General features: G+C 34.4%; 1 protein-coding gene across 2 annotated transcripts; it reads right to left on the reverse strand.

Moving 5' to 3' along the window:
• Nucleotides 1–590: 590 nt before the first annotated feature.
• On the reverse strand, nucleotides 591–11,822 carry LOC110865878. 2 transcript variants are annotated; one of them, XM_022115208.2, is made up of 12 exons: nucleotides 11,519–11,822; nucleotides 10,371–10,700; nucleotides 9,266–9,340; nucleotides 9,126–9,184; nucleotides 8,897–9,032; nucleotides 7,184–7,280; nucleotides 7,022–7,088; nucleotides 5,609–5,707; nucleotides 4,352–4,441; nucleotides 2,653–2,807; nucleotides 1,717–1,818; nucleotides 591–1,024 (listed from the first exon to the last, which is right to left on the reverse strand). In XM_022115208.2, the coding sequence occupies exons 2-12, from the start codon at nucleotides 10,621–10,623 to the stop codon at nucleotides 889–891; spliced, it is 1,269 nt and encodes a 422-aa protein (XP_021970900.1). In that variant the 5' UTR covers nucleotides 10,624–10,700; nucleotides 11,519–11,822; the 3' UTR covers nucleotides 591–888. The 2 variants fall into 2 exon arrangements, with proteins under 2 accessions (XP_021970900.1, XP_021970901.1); XM_022115209.2 differs by lacking the exon at nucleotides 11,519–11,822 and adding an exon at nucleotides 10,893–10,966.
• Between the last annotated feature and the right edge of the window lie 1,466 nt (nucleotides 11,823–13,288).

Consider the following 13,288-nt stretch of genomic DNA (forward strand, 5'->3'; position numbering starts at 1 on the left):
ATAGGCCTATACGATGCGTAATGGTGGTGTCGATTTAATTTTTCAAAGTGTCAATAATATGACCCTATTAGAAATGGGAAATATGTAAATATTCATTTAGTTAGTTCATTAAGGGTAAAATAGTCAGAAAAAAAAGAGGAAATATGTAATACGTATGAGTTAGGGAGTGGAAATATATAATTGAATTTTATCATTGTGTAAATATGTAATAAGTCAGCTTAGTAGAGGGAATATGTAAAAAACCTTTTTAAACAATACATCAATATGATAATTTAAGATAAAAAGATTTCGATTGTTGCATAATTTCTAAGCAAAAATAATGACGTATAAAAAAGATTATGCTCGTTAATATAAATGATATAAGAACATGGTAGATATAAATGATACACCTTGAGAGAGTGAAGTCTTGAGTTCAAGTCTCATAGGCGTCATGGAATAAAAGAAATTTGCCGTTCAAAAAAAAAGATAATTATTACCCTTTTTGTCTCTTCTTGCCATAACTTAGCTATCGATTATCATTGTTTAGTAGTCTAGAATTCTACTTGGACTTTGTAAGAATTTGAGGATTTCTACCTGAACCAGTTTCTGTATGCAGAAAACAACCATGAAACAATTGATTCAACACCACCAAAATACAATGTATGATATTTTACACATCTAAAGGACAAAAGGTCTCAAATCTTCCACAAAGATCTCAACAGTGTACAAGTTTCATATTTCATATTAAACACTTTTGAACATACATTGTTCTTATGACCGATTGTTGATTGACAACGCTTATGAACAAACTCGCCAACGAAATGATTCACAAAAAATGTTCAAGCGACAACGATCCACGTTTTGGATGTCAAGCTCACACATCATAATCGTATGATGTTGTAGTTGTTCTTAATCTTTGTTGTTTCCATTCTGCCCCTTGTTGACATTTTCATCGTTCCATGACGGGTCAACGTCAGGGAGTTGATATTCATCAGGCTTCAGGGCCAAAGCAAAATCAGGTAAAGTCGGTGCCGTTTCCATGATTCTACACTCATTATTCAAATTTGATTAGTAAAAAGTTCGACCCGGAACAAACAAATAATAAGTTAGAATAATAACTACAAATTACTGATATTTCCATGATGCAAAATAATTGTTTCCATGATGCAAGTATACATCTACCGATGCACACAAAGATATGTATTGCATGAAAACCAAGTGATTAATGGTCAAACCACAAATTTCAGAAAACGTCATTCGATTCGAATTCTGCTATGCATTAAATAGTTGCTACCACACATGGTTTTAAAAACGCTTGAGGCGTGCGCCTCGAGGCGAAACAGCCAAAAAACGAGACTGAGGCGCTAAGAAAGGCTGCGCCTCATGGGATTTTTATGGTTGTTTTTGATGTTTTTGATAATTTTGATGAATCTGATGATGAAATTAGTTAGTATTACTATTTTTATAATATATATAATTTTTATATTTATTTATTAATACCGCCTCGGCCTTACGCCTCGAGGCTTACGCCTGGTGAGGCGAAGGGAAAACGCCTCGAAACTCGTTTCCGTTCTTTTAAACCTTGCTACCACATAGAGTATGTGTTTTATAGCATGTTTATCGAGTGTGTGTATGTATGTGTGCGTGTGTATATTATATATACGTGTGTGTGTGTGTGTGTGTGAATGCAAGAGAAAAACATAGAAAGCAGCAAAGTGGACCCAACTGAAGACTTACTTTTCGTAAGTATATAAATCCCGGTTGATGCGAACCTTGCTAGAAGTGTCTTTCGGAATTTTTTCAGAGAGATACTTCATAGTTCCCCAAAGAGGTGGAGTTCTGCATCAAAATGTGAAAATCAAGATTCGAAAATAACACTTGATTATTTTATTTTAGTCGCAACTGCAGACTTGCTAATTTATGAACAACAAAAACAGTGAAGAAACCGCAACATCATGATAATTCTACTCTTCAAAAAAAATATAGATAATAAATCTTGACAAATGTTATGAATGTTACATCAACACACATACAACAGGTTCTGATACAAATATAACATTTCGGGAACTGTGACAGAAAGAGATATGATAGAATAATCTCAACTAAATGAAATAGAGTAAATTACAAAAATCGTCCTTTATGTACGTCACTTATTGCAAACTTTGTCATTTATCTTCAATAATTACAGAAAATGTACTCGATGTTTGCAAACCCTTGCAAGTTATGTCCTTTAGCCCTATTTTTTTTTTCTCAGTTAATTTTTGTGGTTAAATCTGACAAATGGACCTCACGTGAGGGTATTTTGGTCATTTTACTCTCACGTGGGGTCCATTTGGTCAGATTTAACCATAAAAATACCCTCATGTGGGGTCCGTTTGTTCAGATTTAACCACAAAAATTAACTGAGTTAGGGTTAAAGGACATAACTTGCAAGGGTTTGCAAACATCGAGTACGTTTTCTGTAATTATTGAAGACAAAGGATATAGTTTGCAATAAGTGACATACATAAAGGACGATTTTTGTAATTTACTCAATGAAATATAAATTTGTGATTATATTTGACATAGTAATTATTAATAAATTTCTTAGGTCAACCCGACTTGGACCCCACCCATACCTAAAAACGAAGCTTTGACTGGAGTATGAAAGTCAACAATAGAAAGAACTTATACCTTGAGATAGGAACAGCTGTATTAAAAGCTTCACATGCCCTTTTGCTCTCTTTCAGATACTCATCGGCTGCTTGTAAAGCGGATACAGCCATTCCATGTGATTTTTCAGTGTTACCTTCATCGAGAATCAATCCATGATAGTAATACGCTGCTGCCTACAAATGGTGTCAAAGAAATTCGATTAACTGAATTATAAGGCGTGCAATAATTTGTCAAAGGAAATAAGGGGGCATGTAAGAGTCATATGTGATGGATCTTTTCTCTATATAGCCAACAGGCTGAAAAATCAGTTGATTGATTACCTAAGATTTATGAATCATGATTGTAAAAATCGCTAGGCGCTAGTCAGCCAAGGGGGTACCAACTAGCGATTAATCGGGTTGAATCAGGATTAATTGGATTGGGATTTACATATGTAATTTTCAGTTTTATATATATAGGGTGGGGTTCTAGAGTGAATAAATCCTGGCCATTGATTTACATCATCAAATCTTAAAATACACTAGTGTATTTTCATCATCAAATCCTGGCCAATGATTTACAGTTGTGTATTGATAATCAAGGGCTAGGATTTGTTCACACAGTTCACTATCAAGGGGTTGTTCACAAATGAACCTAACCCTATATATACATATAGGGTGAGGATCATTTAGGAACCACCAATTATCGCGAGAACCACTTAAAAAAACACACAAATCATTTTTTTAGGGTTTATAGTTGGATTAGTTTCTACTTATGGTTCGATGAACCGGTTCCAATGCCGCTGGAACAAGTCCAAACAGAATTCGTTTGAGTCGGTTCCCCACTTTTTTAGTGTTTTGACCGGAATTGCCGATTTTTGGCCAGCTGACTAGGTCCAACTACGGTGGAGATTAATGGACTGTAAAAAATTTACTCAGTGACTGGCCAACTAACGATTAATCGCCGACTATTCCCAATTGCATTTAATGAAGCCCATGAAAATATTTTTTTTTTTTTTTTATTTTTGTAGCAAATTTGGAGCCGAGGGAATCACGGGAATCAGCCTCTCTATTCCTACGGGGTAGAGGTAAGGTTGTCTACATCTTACCATCCTCAAACCCGATCTTAGCTTTGCTATTGGTGGGATTTACTGAGTATGATGATGATCATGATTTTTGTAGCAAATTGCACATGACACACATCGATGCTCCAACACAGAAAGCATTGTTAGTGTATTATGGTTCCTTTTTATGATTATCGCTAGAGATGGCAGAATGGGTCGGGGCAGATTGGGTAATGGGTCAAAACCTTGGTTTAAAAAAGTATGAGGCTCCGAGGCGTTCAGGTCCTGAAAGCGGCGTGAGGCAAGGGCTTCACTTATACGAGGCCCTGCCTTATGTACAACAACATAAGCTTCATGTACAACCAAAAGTTGCATGTCTCGTCTATTTAACATATCATATTAGCCTTTTTATCATGTAAACCATTCATAATCTCTTCATCCCTTTGGTTGTTTTTACATATCACCCTAATTTTGACCAACTTTGACCCAAATGTGCACGAGGCGCCACCTCAAGGCCTTGAGGGGCTTTCTTGATCGCCTTGTGGGCCCCAATTAATTTCCTCTTAAAAATCAATTGAATGAACTTTAAGAACGTTATATTGAAATTACTATGTAAGAAGCCATTTTGGAGTTCTAGCTGTAATTACAAATATAAGAAGTATATAGAAAACATACCTTGGCTTCAATATATTTCCACTTGACATAAAACCGGTGTTTCTCACCCCAACCATTTGCTAGTGGAAGGTTTGTAATATTATCTTGGGCCTGCATAAAAGTTAAAATAATGAAAAAGCTAACGTTGACGCCTACGTCTACCGCATTATAATGTAAATCTAATAAGAGAACTAAAGTCGGAGAAACTGTTTTTGACAACCGTCACACTACAGATAATGTGCTTTAAGAATTTTAAGCAAAACATGGAACCTATGCAGTTAATAACGATGGGATACCGGTTATTGGTCCCTTACAAAATAGCGGTGTCAAATAGCGTTCCAAATAGCGGAACCCCTATTGTCGGCAATATTGACCGATATTTGACTATTATCCAAACTGCTATTATCGTGATGATGATACTATTAATATCATATATGTTTTACGTTTTATACATAACATTGGCACTTTCGAGTTTTGACTTTTGATATTATATATGTTTTACGTTTTATAGGGAGAGGATCATGAGAAAACTACATATAAATGAGAAAACTAGAAAACTAACTAAAAAAGTCTAAAAAACATACCAATTTTTTTATAAAAAAATCGCTATTTTTTATATATAAAAAAATTTCAAAAAAAAAAAAAATTGTACTGCACATGTGCATTATATGTGTACTACACATATGCATTACATGCTTAAAATTAGCTTTTGAGTTTAGCTTAGCTCTTAGAGTTAAGTTTTTTGGAGGTTTAGGATTAGGTTTTTGGGTGTGTGTGTGTGTGTGTGGGTAGGAGGGGGGGGGGGGGTTGGGTTTTTGGGGGGTGTCGGTGGGGGGTGGGTTAAGTGGTTTAGGCTTTCCATATTAGTGCACATGTGCAGTACGAAAAAAAAATTGAAAATTTTTTTTTCATACATAAAAAATAGTAATTTTTTATAAAAAATTTGTAGAAAAAAAAAATAGTATGTTTTTTAGGCTTTTTAGTTAGTTTTTTGGTTTTCTCATTTAAACTAGTTTTCTCATGATCCATCCCCACGTTTTATATATGTATATATATAAATTCTGCATGATAAAATTACCGATATCCCACCGCGATAACCTATATTTCAAATATCGGCCCTTGACCGATATTTGAATTTGGGCGCATTAACTGCATAGCATGGAACATATGGCATGAAATTTCAATTGTTATTACATAAAAGAAATTAAAAAAAAAATATATTATCTTCTGCACTATCTACTGACCGTAGTTGTGAAAATATGAAGAATAATTAATTACCTGCTGCCAATACTTGACCATCTCACAAGCAAGCCTTCGCTTGACAGCAAGAGTGGCTTTGGTACTGTCTATTGCAAGCCCGAGTTGTATGTCCACACCCTGATTTTAACACAACATATAAGAACTCAAATCAGTGATCTTATGGTTATGTTGTATATATTTGCTACTAGAGGTGGCCAATTTAAATGGGTCAATTGGGTCAGGTCTTATCTCTGACGGGTCAAATGGGTTAGTTAAGATAAATGATTAGCTAAAAGCAAAACTAGTTAAATGGATAGATTGGTCAACCGGGTCACAAATAACCAGTGCGTATCCAGATGTTTGAAAACCTCCTAAATCGTTTTATTAGATTAGAATCCGTGAAAAGGTCAAAAAGATATCGGTGTTTTATGCACCAAATCAAAGGCACTGATGCAGCTATAATCATCATAAAACAAATCAACACTTTTATAAACCCAACTGGTCGTGAGAACAAGATTGTTGGTTTTTTAGTTCATGGTTACATGTGACAAACATGTCATATGCATAGTTGCCAATAGCCGATAGCAGACAGTAGCGACAAGCTACCTATACGCTATGTAGCGATAGCGATGAAATAGCGGGCGCTATTTTATGTTTAGCGAAACACCAGAAGGAAATTTTAGAAATTGTTTATAGGTATATTTTTATCAAAATACATTGTATATTTCATCTTAAACGGGTCAAACCTATTAAACGGGTCGAAGGTCGCCAAAAGTGTATTCAAAATGCACAAAACGCAACCCAAATTGACCCGTTTAGGTAAAAAGAAATTATTTGACCCTGTTTAAGATAAAACACAACCCATATTGACTCATTTGTAATGGGTCCATAGTTATCAAAAGCGCACGCTTTTGGCGCCTAGGCGATTTTTTAGAGCGATGCGAATTAACTGCGCTCCTACTTCCTAGGTAAATATAGCGCACAACTAATACGACTCAACAATTTCTTTTAATTCACAAATCCCTAATATTCTGCAGTATTTACAGGGATAACCATCCGATTATATCACTAATGATCCAGATCTCAGTTTGAAATTTTCAAATCCAAATTAGTATATTTCTGATTTAATTCTACATATTCTGCAGTATTTTTTTTTTATTTAGTTTTGTTCGTATTCATTATCAGCTTATTATTTCTGATTTGGTTTCCAAGTATTTTGTTATCTTATACTTTTTAAGTGCTAGTATGAACATTATTGTTTTGGTTTTGAGTCCCTTAATGAACTTTTTAATTTTTTTATTTAAGTGCGCTTTTTTTTTCTCGGGCCCACGCTTTTTTTGCGCCTATCGCCTAGGCCCTAATCGGAGCCTATGCGCCTAGAGTGCGCTTCGCGCCTTTAATAACTATGAATGGGTCAACATTTCTCAGAAGAAAAGTTGTGTGGACTGATACCTGTCCTAGTGCTTGAAGGCATAGCGCTCTCAAAACTCCTTCTGCAAGGTCCACTGGCAAGTCTCTCCTAAAAGAAAACCAGATATCTTATAGATAAATAAAATTCCTATAAAGTAGAATGACACTAAATAGGAGACCAGAATTTATAAATAATCTACGAACCTGTGTTCAGGAGACAACTGTGGAAGAATGTGCTTTACTGCACAATCGAGGTATCCTGCTGCCTTTAACAAAACATCGATTGCAGATCTCCTGCTTTCTGTCATATTAAAGAAAAATCCACATTTCATGTTAATACAAACAAGACCGAACACCCGATAGTTCATAGATGTCAATAGTTCCCGTAGCGAGTACTATAGCGCGCTACGTAGCAAAGCGGATTGATGGTGCTATGTAGGATTTAGCGACAGACAATGAGATTTTTGTAACTTTTTTTTTTTTTGTAAAATATTTCTCAAATTTTCTTCTAGTGTATCACTAAACATGAAATAGCGCCCACTATTTTATCGCTATCGCTATGTAGCATATAGGTAAATTGTCGCTATCGTTTGCTATTCGCTATTGACAACCATGAGATATATATCAGAAAATGCATAATGATATTATAACCTTAAACACCCATTAATACATTACCTATAATATATATATATAGAAAAAGTATATCGTACATTACGGCTTAACGTATTTCACATACGACAACGTGCGTGATTTGTTTTATAACATGCGTGAATAATGTTTTCAATATGCGTGATTATTGTGTTTCAACATGCGTGATTTTGGATTTTTGAGTTATAACGTGCGTGATTTTAAAATGAATGTGCGTAATTACCTGTCGTACGTGATGTACGTTAAGCCATAATGTACGTTAACCTTCCTTTATATATATATATATATATATATGTGCATGATACAAATAAGCAAGACTGACAATAAGATATATATATATCATTAAATGCATAAGTTATCATCTACGGGAGTGATTCCATGTTGGCGATTCGGTTTATAATGTGAAACATGCATGTATGCATGGCGGTCATAATTACTAAACATTAAATACCCTACAAATTAAAACATGCCATTTGGCCCAGCTCTGTTGACTTTTATTAGACATACACAAACATACCATTCTCCATTATTGATTTAGAAGCATTAAATATATTATCCATAATATATTTTTAACAACACCAATGATTGTTCAGTCCAAATTACCACCTAAAGTCAAAGGATTATATATGCCACCATGGCTGCGTAGTCTTTACAACATAATACTCTAGTACGTACTTTAGCGACTATCAAGCAGATGTTAGTATCATGTTAGGTGGCAGGATAAGTAGATTAATAAATCGGTCAAACTTGGTCAGGTTAGTTCACCCACAAACAATTTTGTACATTTTTATAACCACTTACAAATAACTGATGTTTTCATTCGATATGCACATAAAATACGGAGTTAACTGGCATTTTCGTCCATGTGGTTTGTCCAGTTATGTACGTCTAGGCCAAACTTGTACCATTTCCGTCCCTGACATTCTTGAAACAGGCCAGTTCCATCCAAAAAACTTTAAAACCATCTGTTTGATGAAGGGTAAAAACGTCATTTTCCTTTTTTTCTTAAAAGGGGAGGGATTTTAGTAGGGTTTTAAAAAAAGGAAAATAAAAGAAAAATGGAAAATGCCGTTTTACCCTTCATTAAACAGCAAGTTTTAACAGACGTCAGCTTTTTGGACGAAACTGGCATGTTTCAAGAACGTCGAGGAAGGAAATGGTACAAATTAAAATTTTGCCTGGATTGGCGTGATTGGACAAACTATAGAGACGAAAATGGCAATTAACTCTAGAAGAAGCTTTCTTTTCATCAAATACGAAACTACCAACCTTCAGATACTTTAGGCAAATAACCATCGGTGGACGTTCTCGGGAGAAGCAACAAGTTTGCTTGTGATAGTGATAACGCTGCCATCAAGTGCAAAACAGATAATACCTCATACCAAGCACTATACATCCCGACTTCCTGAAAGTTATAATAATAATAATAACTATAAGTGCTTTCAAAACACACATCCAAACACCACTCTTATATTATTGTCTTACGACTCTTACTTACCTCTGATTCATCCTCCTGGTTTATCCATGTATATTGCACTTTATGTTGTAACGGGCTTCCTGCATAGCGATCAAGAACAAAATCTTGTATCATATGAATGGATTACATAAGCTAACAAGATAACTTAGATCATAATTTACCATCTTTAACCAGTCCCAGAAGGACCGGTAAATAATCTTCAAGGGCTTGCAGAAGATCACCTAAAGTTGAGCCTCCTGCAAAAACAAGAATTCAAAAAAAAACGTATATATAATCTATGCAGTTATAGCGGTCCAAAATCAATTAGCGGTCAAGGGCCGATATCCGTATATATAATCTATGCAGTTATCGCTAGGGCTGCAAACGAACCGAACGAACACGAACAATTGTTAAGAAATATATGTGTTCACGAACTGTTCATGAACACTTACCAAACGAGATTTTATGTTCGTGTTTGTTTGTTAAGGATATGAACTTGTTCATGTTCGTTTGTGTTTGTTTGTTATTTTTAGGCAACGAATGAAAACGAACAATTATGAACACAAATGAGCACAAACTAAAGTTTATGAACACAAATGGTAACCAACGAACACAAACAAACGTTCATGAACAAAATATATAATACATTGACGCTTATTAAATATTTTATTTGTCGGAATTTGAAATATTTAAATAAAATATAAAAGCTAAAAACACTAATTAACTATCGAACACAAACGAACACGTTACCGAATGTTCACGAACATAAATGAATGAACGCGCCATCTGTTCATGCTTGTTCATTTAACTAAACGAACAAAATTTCTTGTTTGTGTTCGTTTGTTTAATAAACGAACAAACACAAACGAACTTCCTGCCGAACGGTTCACGAACTGTTCGCCGAACGTTTGGTTCGTTTGCAGCCCTAGTTATCGCTGTGGGATATCCGTAATTTTATATCATGCAGAATTTATATATATACATAGATAAAACGTAAAACATATATAATGATAATAGTAACATCAAAACTCAAAAGTGCTAGTATTTGAAACATGATCTAATAGTAAGCCATGAAATCTTTCTCTGAGTCCACATCAATCAAGGCATCCAAAATATCGGTCAAATAGCGGTAAACAGCGCTGATGATACCGGTTCCGCTATTCTAGACCGCTATTTGACACCGCTATTTTGGAAGAGCCCGATAACACCGCTATTGATTGCTTAGAATATTCTCACACTAACGACTATAAATATATATAAATTAAATTTTAAAAGTAACCAATTAACCATGTTGGGTAGCGTTTCTTCTCCGTGTTCTTGTGATAGACGGTGCTTCTTGTCCCGCCATTACAACTATACGTGTCCTAAGAGCAGAAAGCCGTTCAACTAAACTTTTACATAAATGGTCACCGAGTGACTCAGAAAAATCCACAGGTTTCGGAATCCTTAAACCCGGAACAAAAACCGACACTTCACCGATGTTACCCGGCCGCCTTCTTTTCCCACCTGAATCCTCTGGGGTCGATACAAAGCATCCCATGTTATATTTAATCTTTTTATATATCTGCCAGCCCGATATTAATTCGGATGACAGTGCTCTTCACCGATATATCAATCCTATACACGAAAAAAAAAAATAGAAAATTGTGTTCGTTTATACTTGTGTTCATAATGAATCAAGTCCACAACAAAGAAATAAATATAATCCCTCATTAATGTTCAACTAAAAAGCAGCTGGTAAATCACGAGCCCGACGTATAAACTACATTTTATCATCAAAAAAATACCCTTTAAATGTTAAGAGCATACAAGTATGGGCAATATCACAAGAAAGGCATGATGAGTGACAGGTGTTTGCATTGATACATCTCAACCTCTGCTTTCTGGTCCAACACAAATAAAGACAATTTCAAATTTCAAATAAATCATATATAAATTTCATCACAAAACCCCTCCCACACAATTTTAAAAATATTATTCTCTTAAAAAAAAAAAAAAAAAAAAAAAAAAAAAAAAAAAAAAAAAAAAAAAAAAAAAAACTAACCTCACCATAGGCACTCACAACAGTTGCCAGAAACCCTAGCAGAAACAACTAGTTAAACCAGGAAGAATAATTGTATATATAACTTAAATTAAATACCTTCTATATATAATTATCATACAACTAAGAGATTGTATAACTTGTTGATAGCATCATAGAATCATAGGGTTTCCTTTTAATTTTCCTATTTATTTATTAAATTAAAGGGCACACAATTCTTTAAGCAAGAACTAAAGAAGCAACACAAGACTACACAAAAGTAAACAAAAAGTAACAACACAATTTTGACCCAAATGAGTAACAAGCAAGCAACAACAACATCTTGGCAAAAGGGGAAACAAACTGTAATCAAAATCCCCAATTTTTACCAACACAAATCAGCTTGAATTCTTACCTTTTTTAATCAAACCCAGTTAGTTGAAATCCAAATCGATGCCTCCATGGTAGCAAACAAAGACCCAGAATTCAGAATTGAAAAAAATGCAGCTGAAATTGGCTGGTTGTTCTGCTAGGCATATGATCGAACAGTTGGTGTTGGGTTCAATTGTTTGATCTGGAGAAGCAAGGGATTGAAAGGGGGTGGGTGGGGTGGACGTTGAGTGAAATATTGTTGATATAATAATTGGGGGTGGGGGGTGGGGGTGGCAGGATGAGGATGATTAGTGTGTAAGAAGGAAGACTTGTGTGTTGTTTGTTTGGCTTTAATTCGTACAACTTGTGCTGGAAATAAAAGGTAATTTCACACAAACCAAGGGGGTTGGTTGGAAGAACAATTAATTTTCAAGGGGAATTTTATATTTTAATATCATGTTGGTACTTGCCTAGTATGTTGTTGCTCTCGTTTTTTTTTTAATTATATTTATGTTACTGAATTACTAATTACTAATTACTAATTACTAAGTAAATACAAATACATATACAATATTAAATAAAAAAATATGTTCATAACTTAACTTTATTTAATATGAAAAAATGGTCAATATGAGCCAAAAGTCACAAAATGTCAAAATATTGTATGTCGCAAAACAAACAATCAGTATAGAAATTTCGACCTGTTTAACCCATTTCGAATTCATGTAAAAGGCTATTCAAATGAGCTGAAAACTAAATGGGTTGCCAAGATTTCGTCGAGTTTGACCCGTTTTAAACCTGTATGAAAAGCTTTTGGAGGTGGGGTTTTTTTCTAGGGAGTAACATTTCTATGTTGTTGGTAAAAGATAAGGTGTGGTCTCATCTCGCCTCTTTAAGAAAAAGTCTATCAATAGTTGTATTATAAGTAAGATTCTATCGGATACGTTTGTTTTATGCAGAAGATATTAAATACATAATTTAGTATTTTGGAGGAATATGAAAAGTGTATAATATAGATGTATGTAGTGCTTTAAAGATATAATTCTAGCATTCCGTATTTTCTGATTCTTTTTCAGATATTTGTAATTCATATTTTCATTTTAATCCTTGTAATTCGAGACTTGATCATAATGGAAATCGCATTTTATATCATACTTTTTAATCATGCATGCACAATACGCAAACAATCATGAAATACACATTTATATTTAAAACTGAGCTATACATCGAGATTATATCTTCTCGGAATTTTATTCATACATGTTTATACATTAAACATGCTTATATATGAACGGGATGTTGCTTCCAGGTCAAAGATAATATTTATAAGTTTGAATTACCCTTAACTTTAAGTTAGTGGTAGTACGAGGTCAATCCACGAAGAGTTTGTGGTTTGTGCACGAACGTGATTGATTATTAATATTTGTCACAAATTTATGAAGCTTGCTATGTTGATTAATAGTTTTGTTTGTTTTGAAAAGAGTGTCGGAACTAACCGACGAGTTTGTTACTAGATTACTTAACTACGAAAAACTTGCACTCTTTTGATTACATGAAAACTTGATTGTTTGATTAAAACGATAATTGGAGAACAAGGTTCACAACCGGTTCGACAATTGCAAGGCCTAGGGTTTCTACACATTTTTAACTTGATTTAGTTGAATTCAGTTATTAGTGGTTTTAGTGTCACAAGGCTTAGGTGCCAATTGCTATCAACGTTCCAAGAACGTACCACAATGCACTTCGTTACCTGGGACATGTAAATCCTACTGAATGATAAGGCATAAATACACAAACTTATTTTGCAAAGTCA

The sequence above is a fragment of the Helianthus annuus genome, chromosome 6 (assembly GCF_002127325.2).
Source record: "Helianthus annuus cultivar XRQ/B chromosome 6, HanXRQr2.0-SUNRISE, whole genome shotgun sequence".
Lineage (NCBI taxonomy): Eukaryota > Viridiplantae > Streptophyta > Magnoliopsida > Asterales > Asteraceae > Helianthus > Helianthus annuus.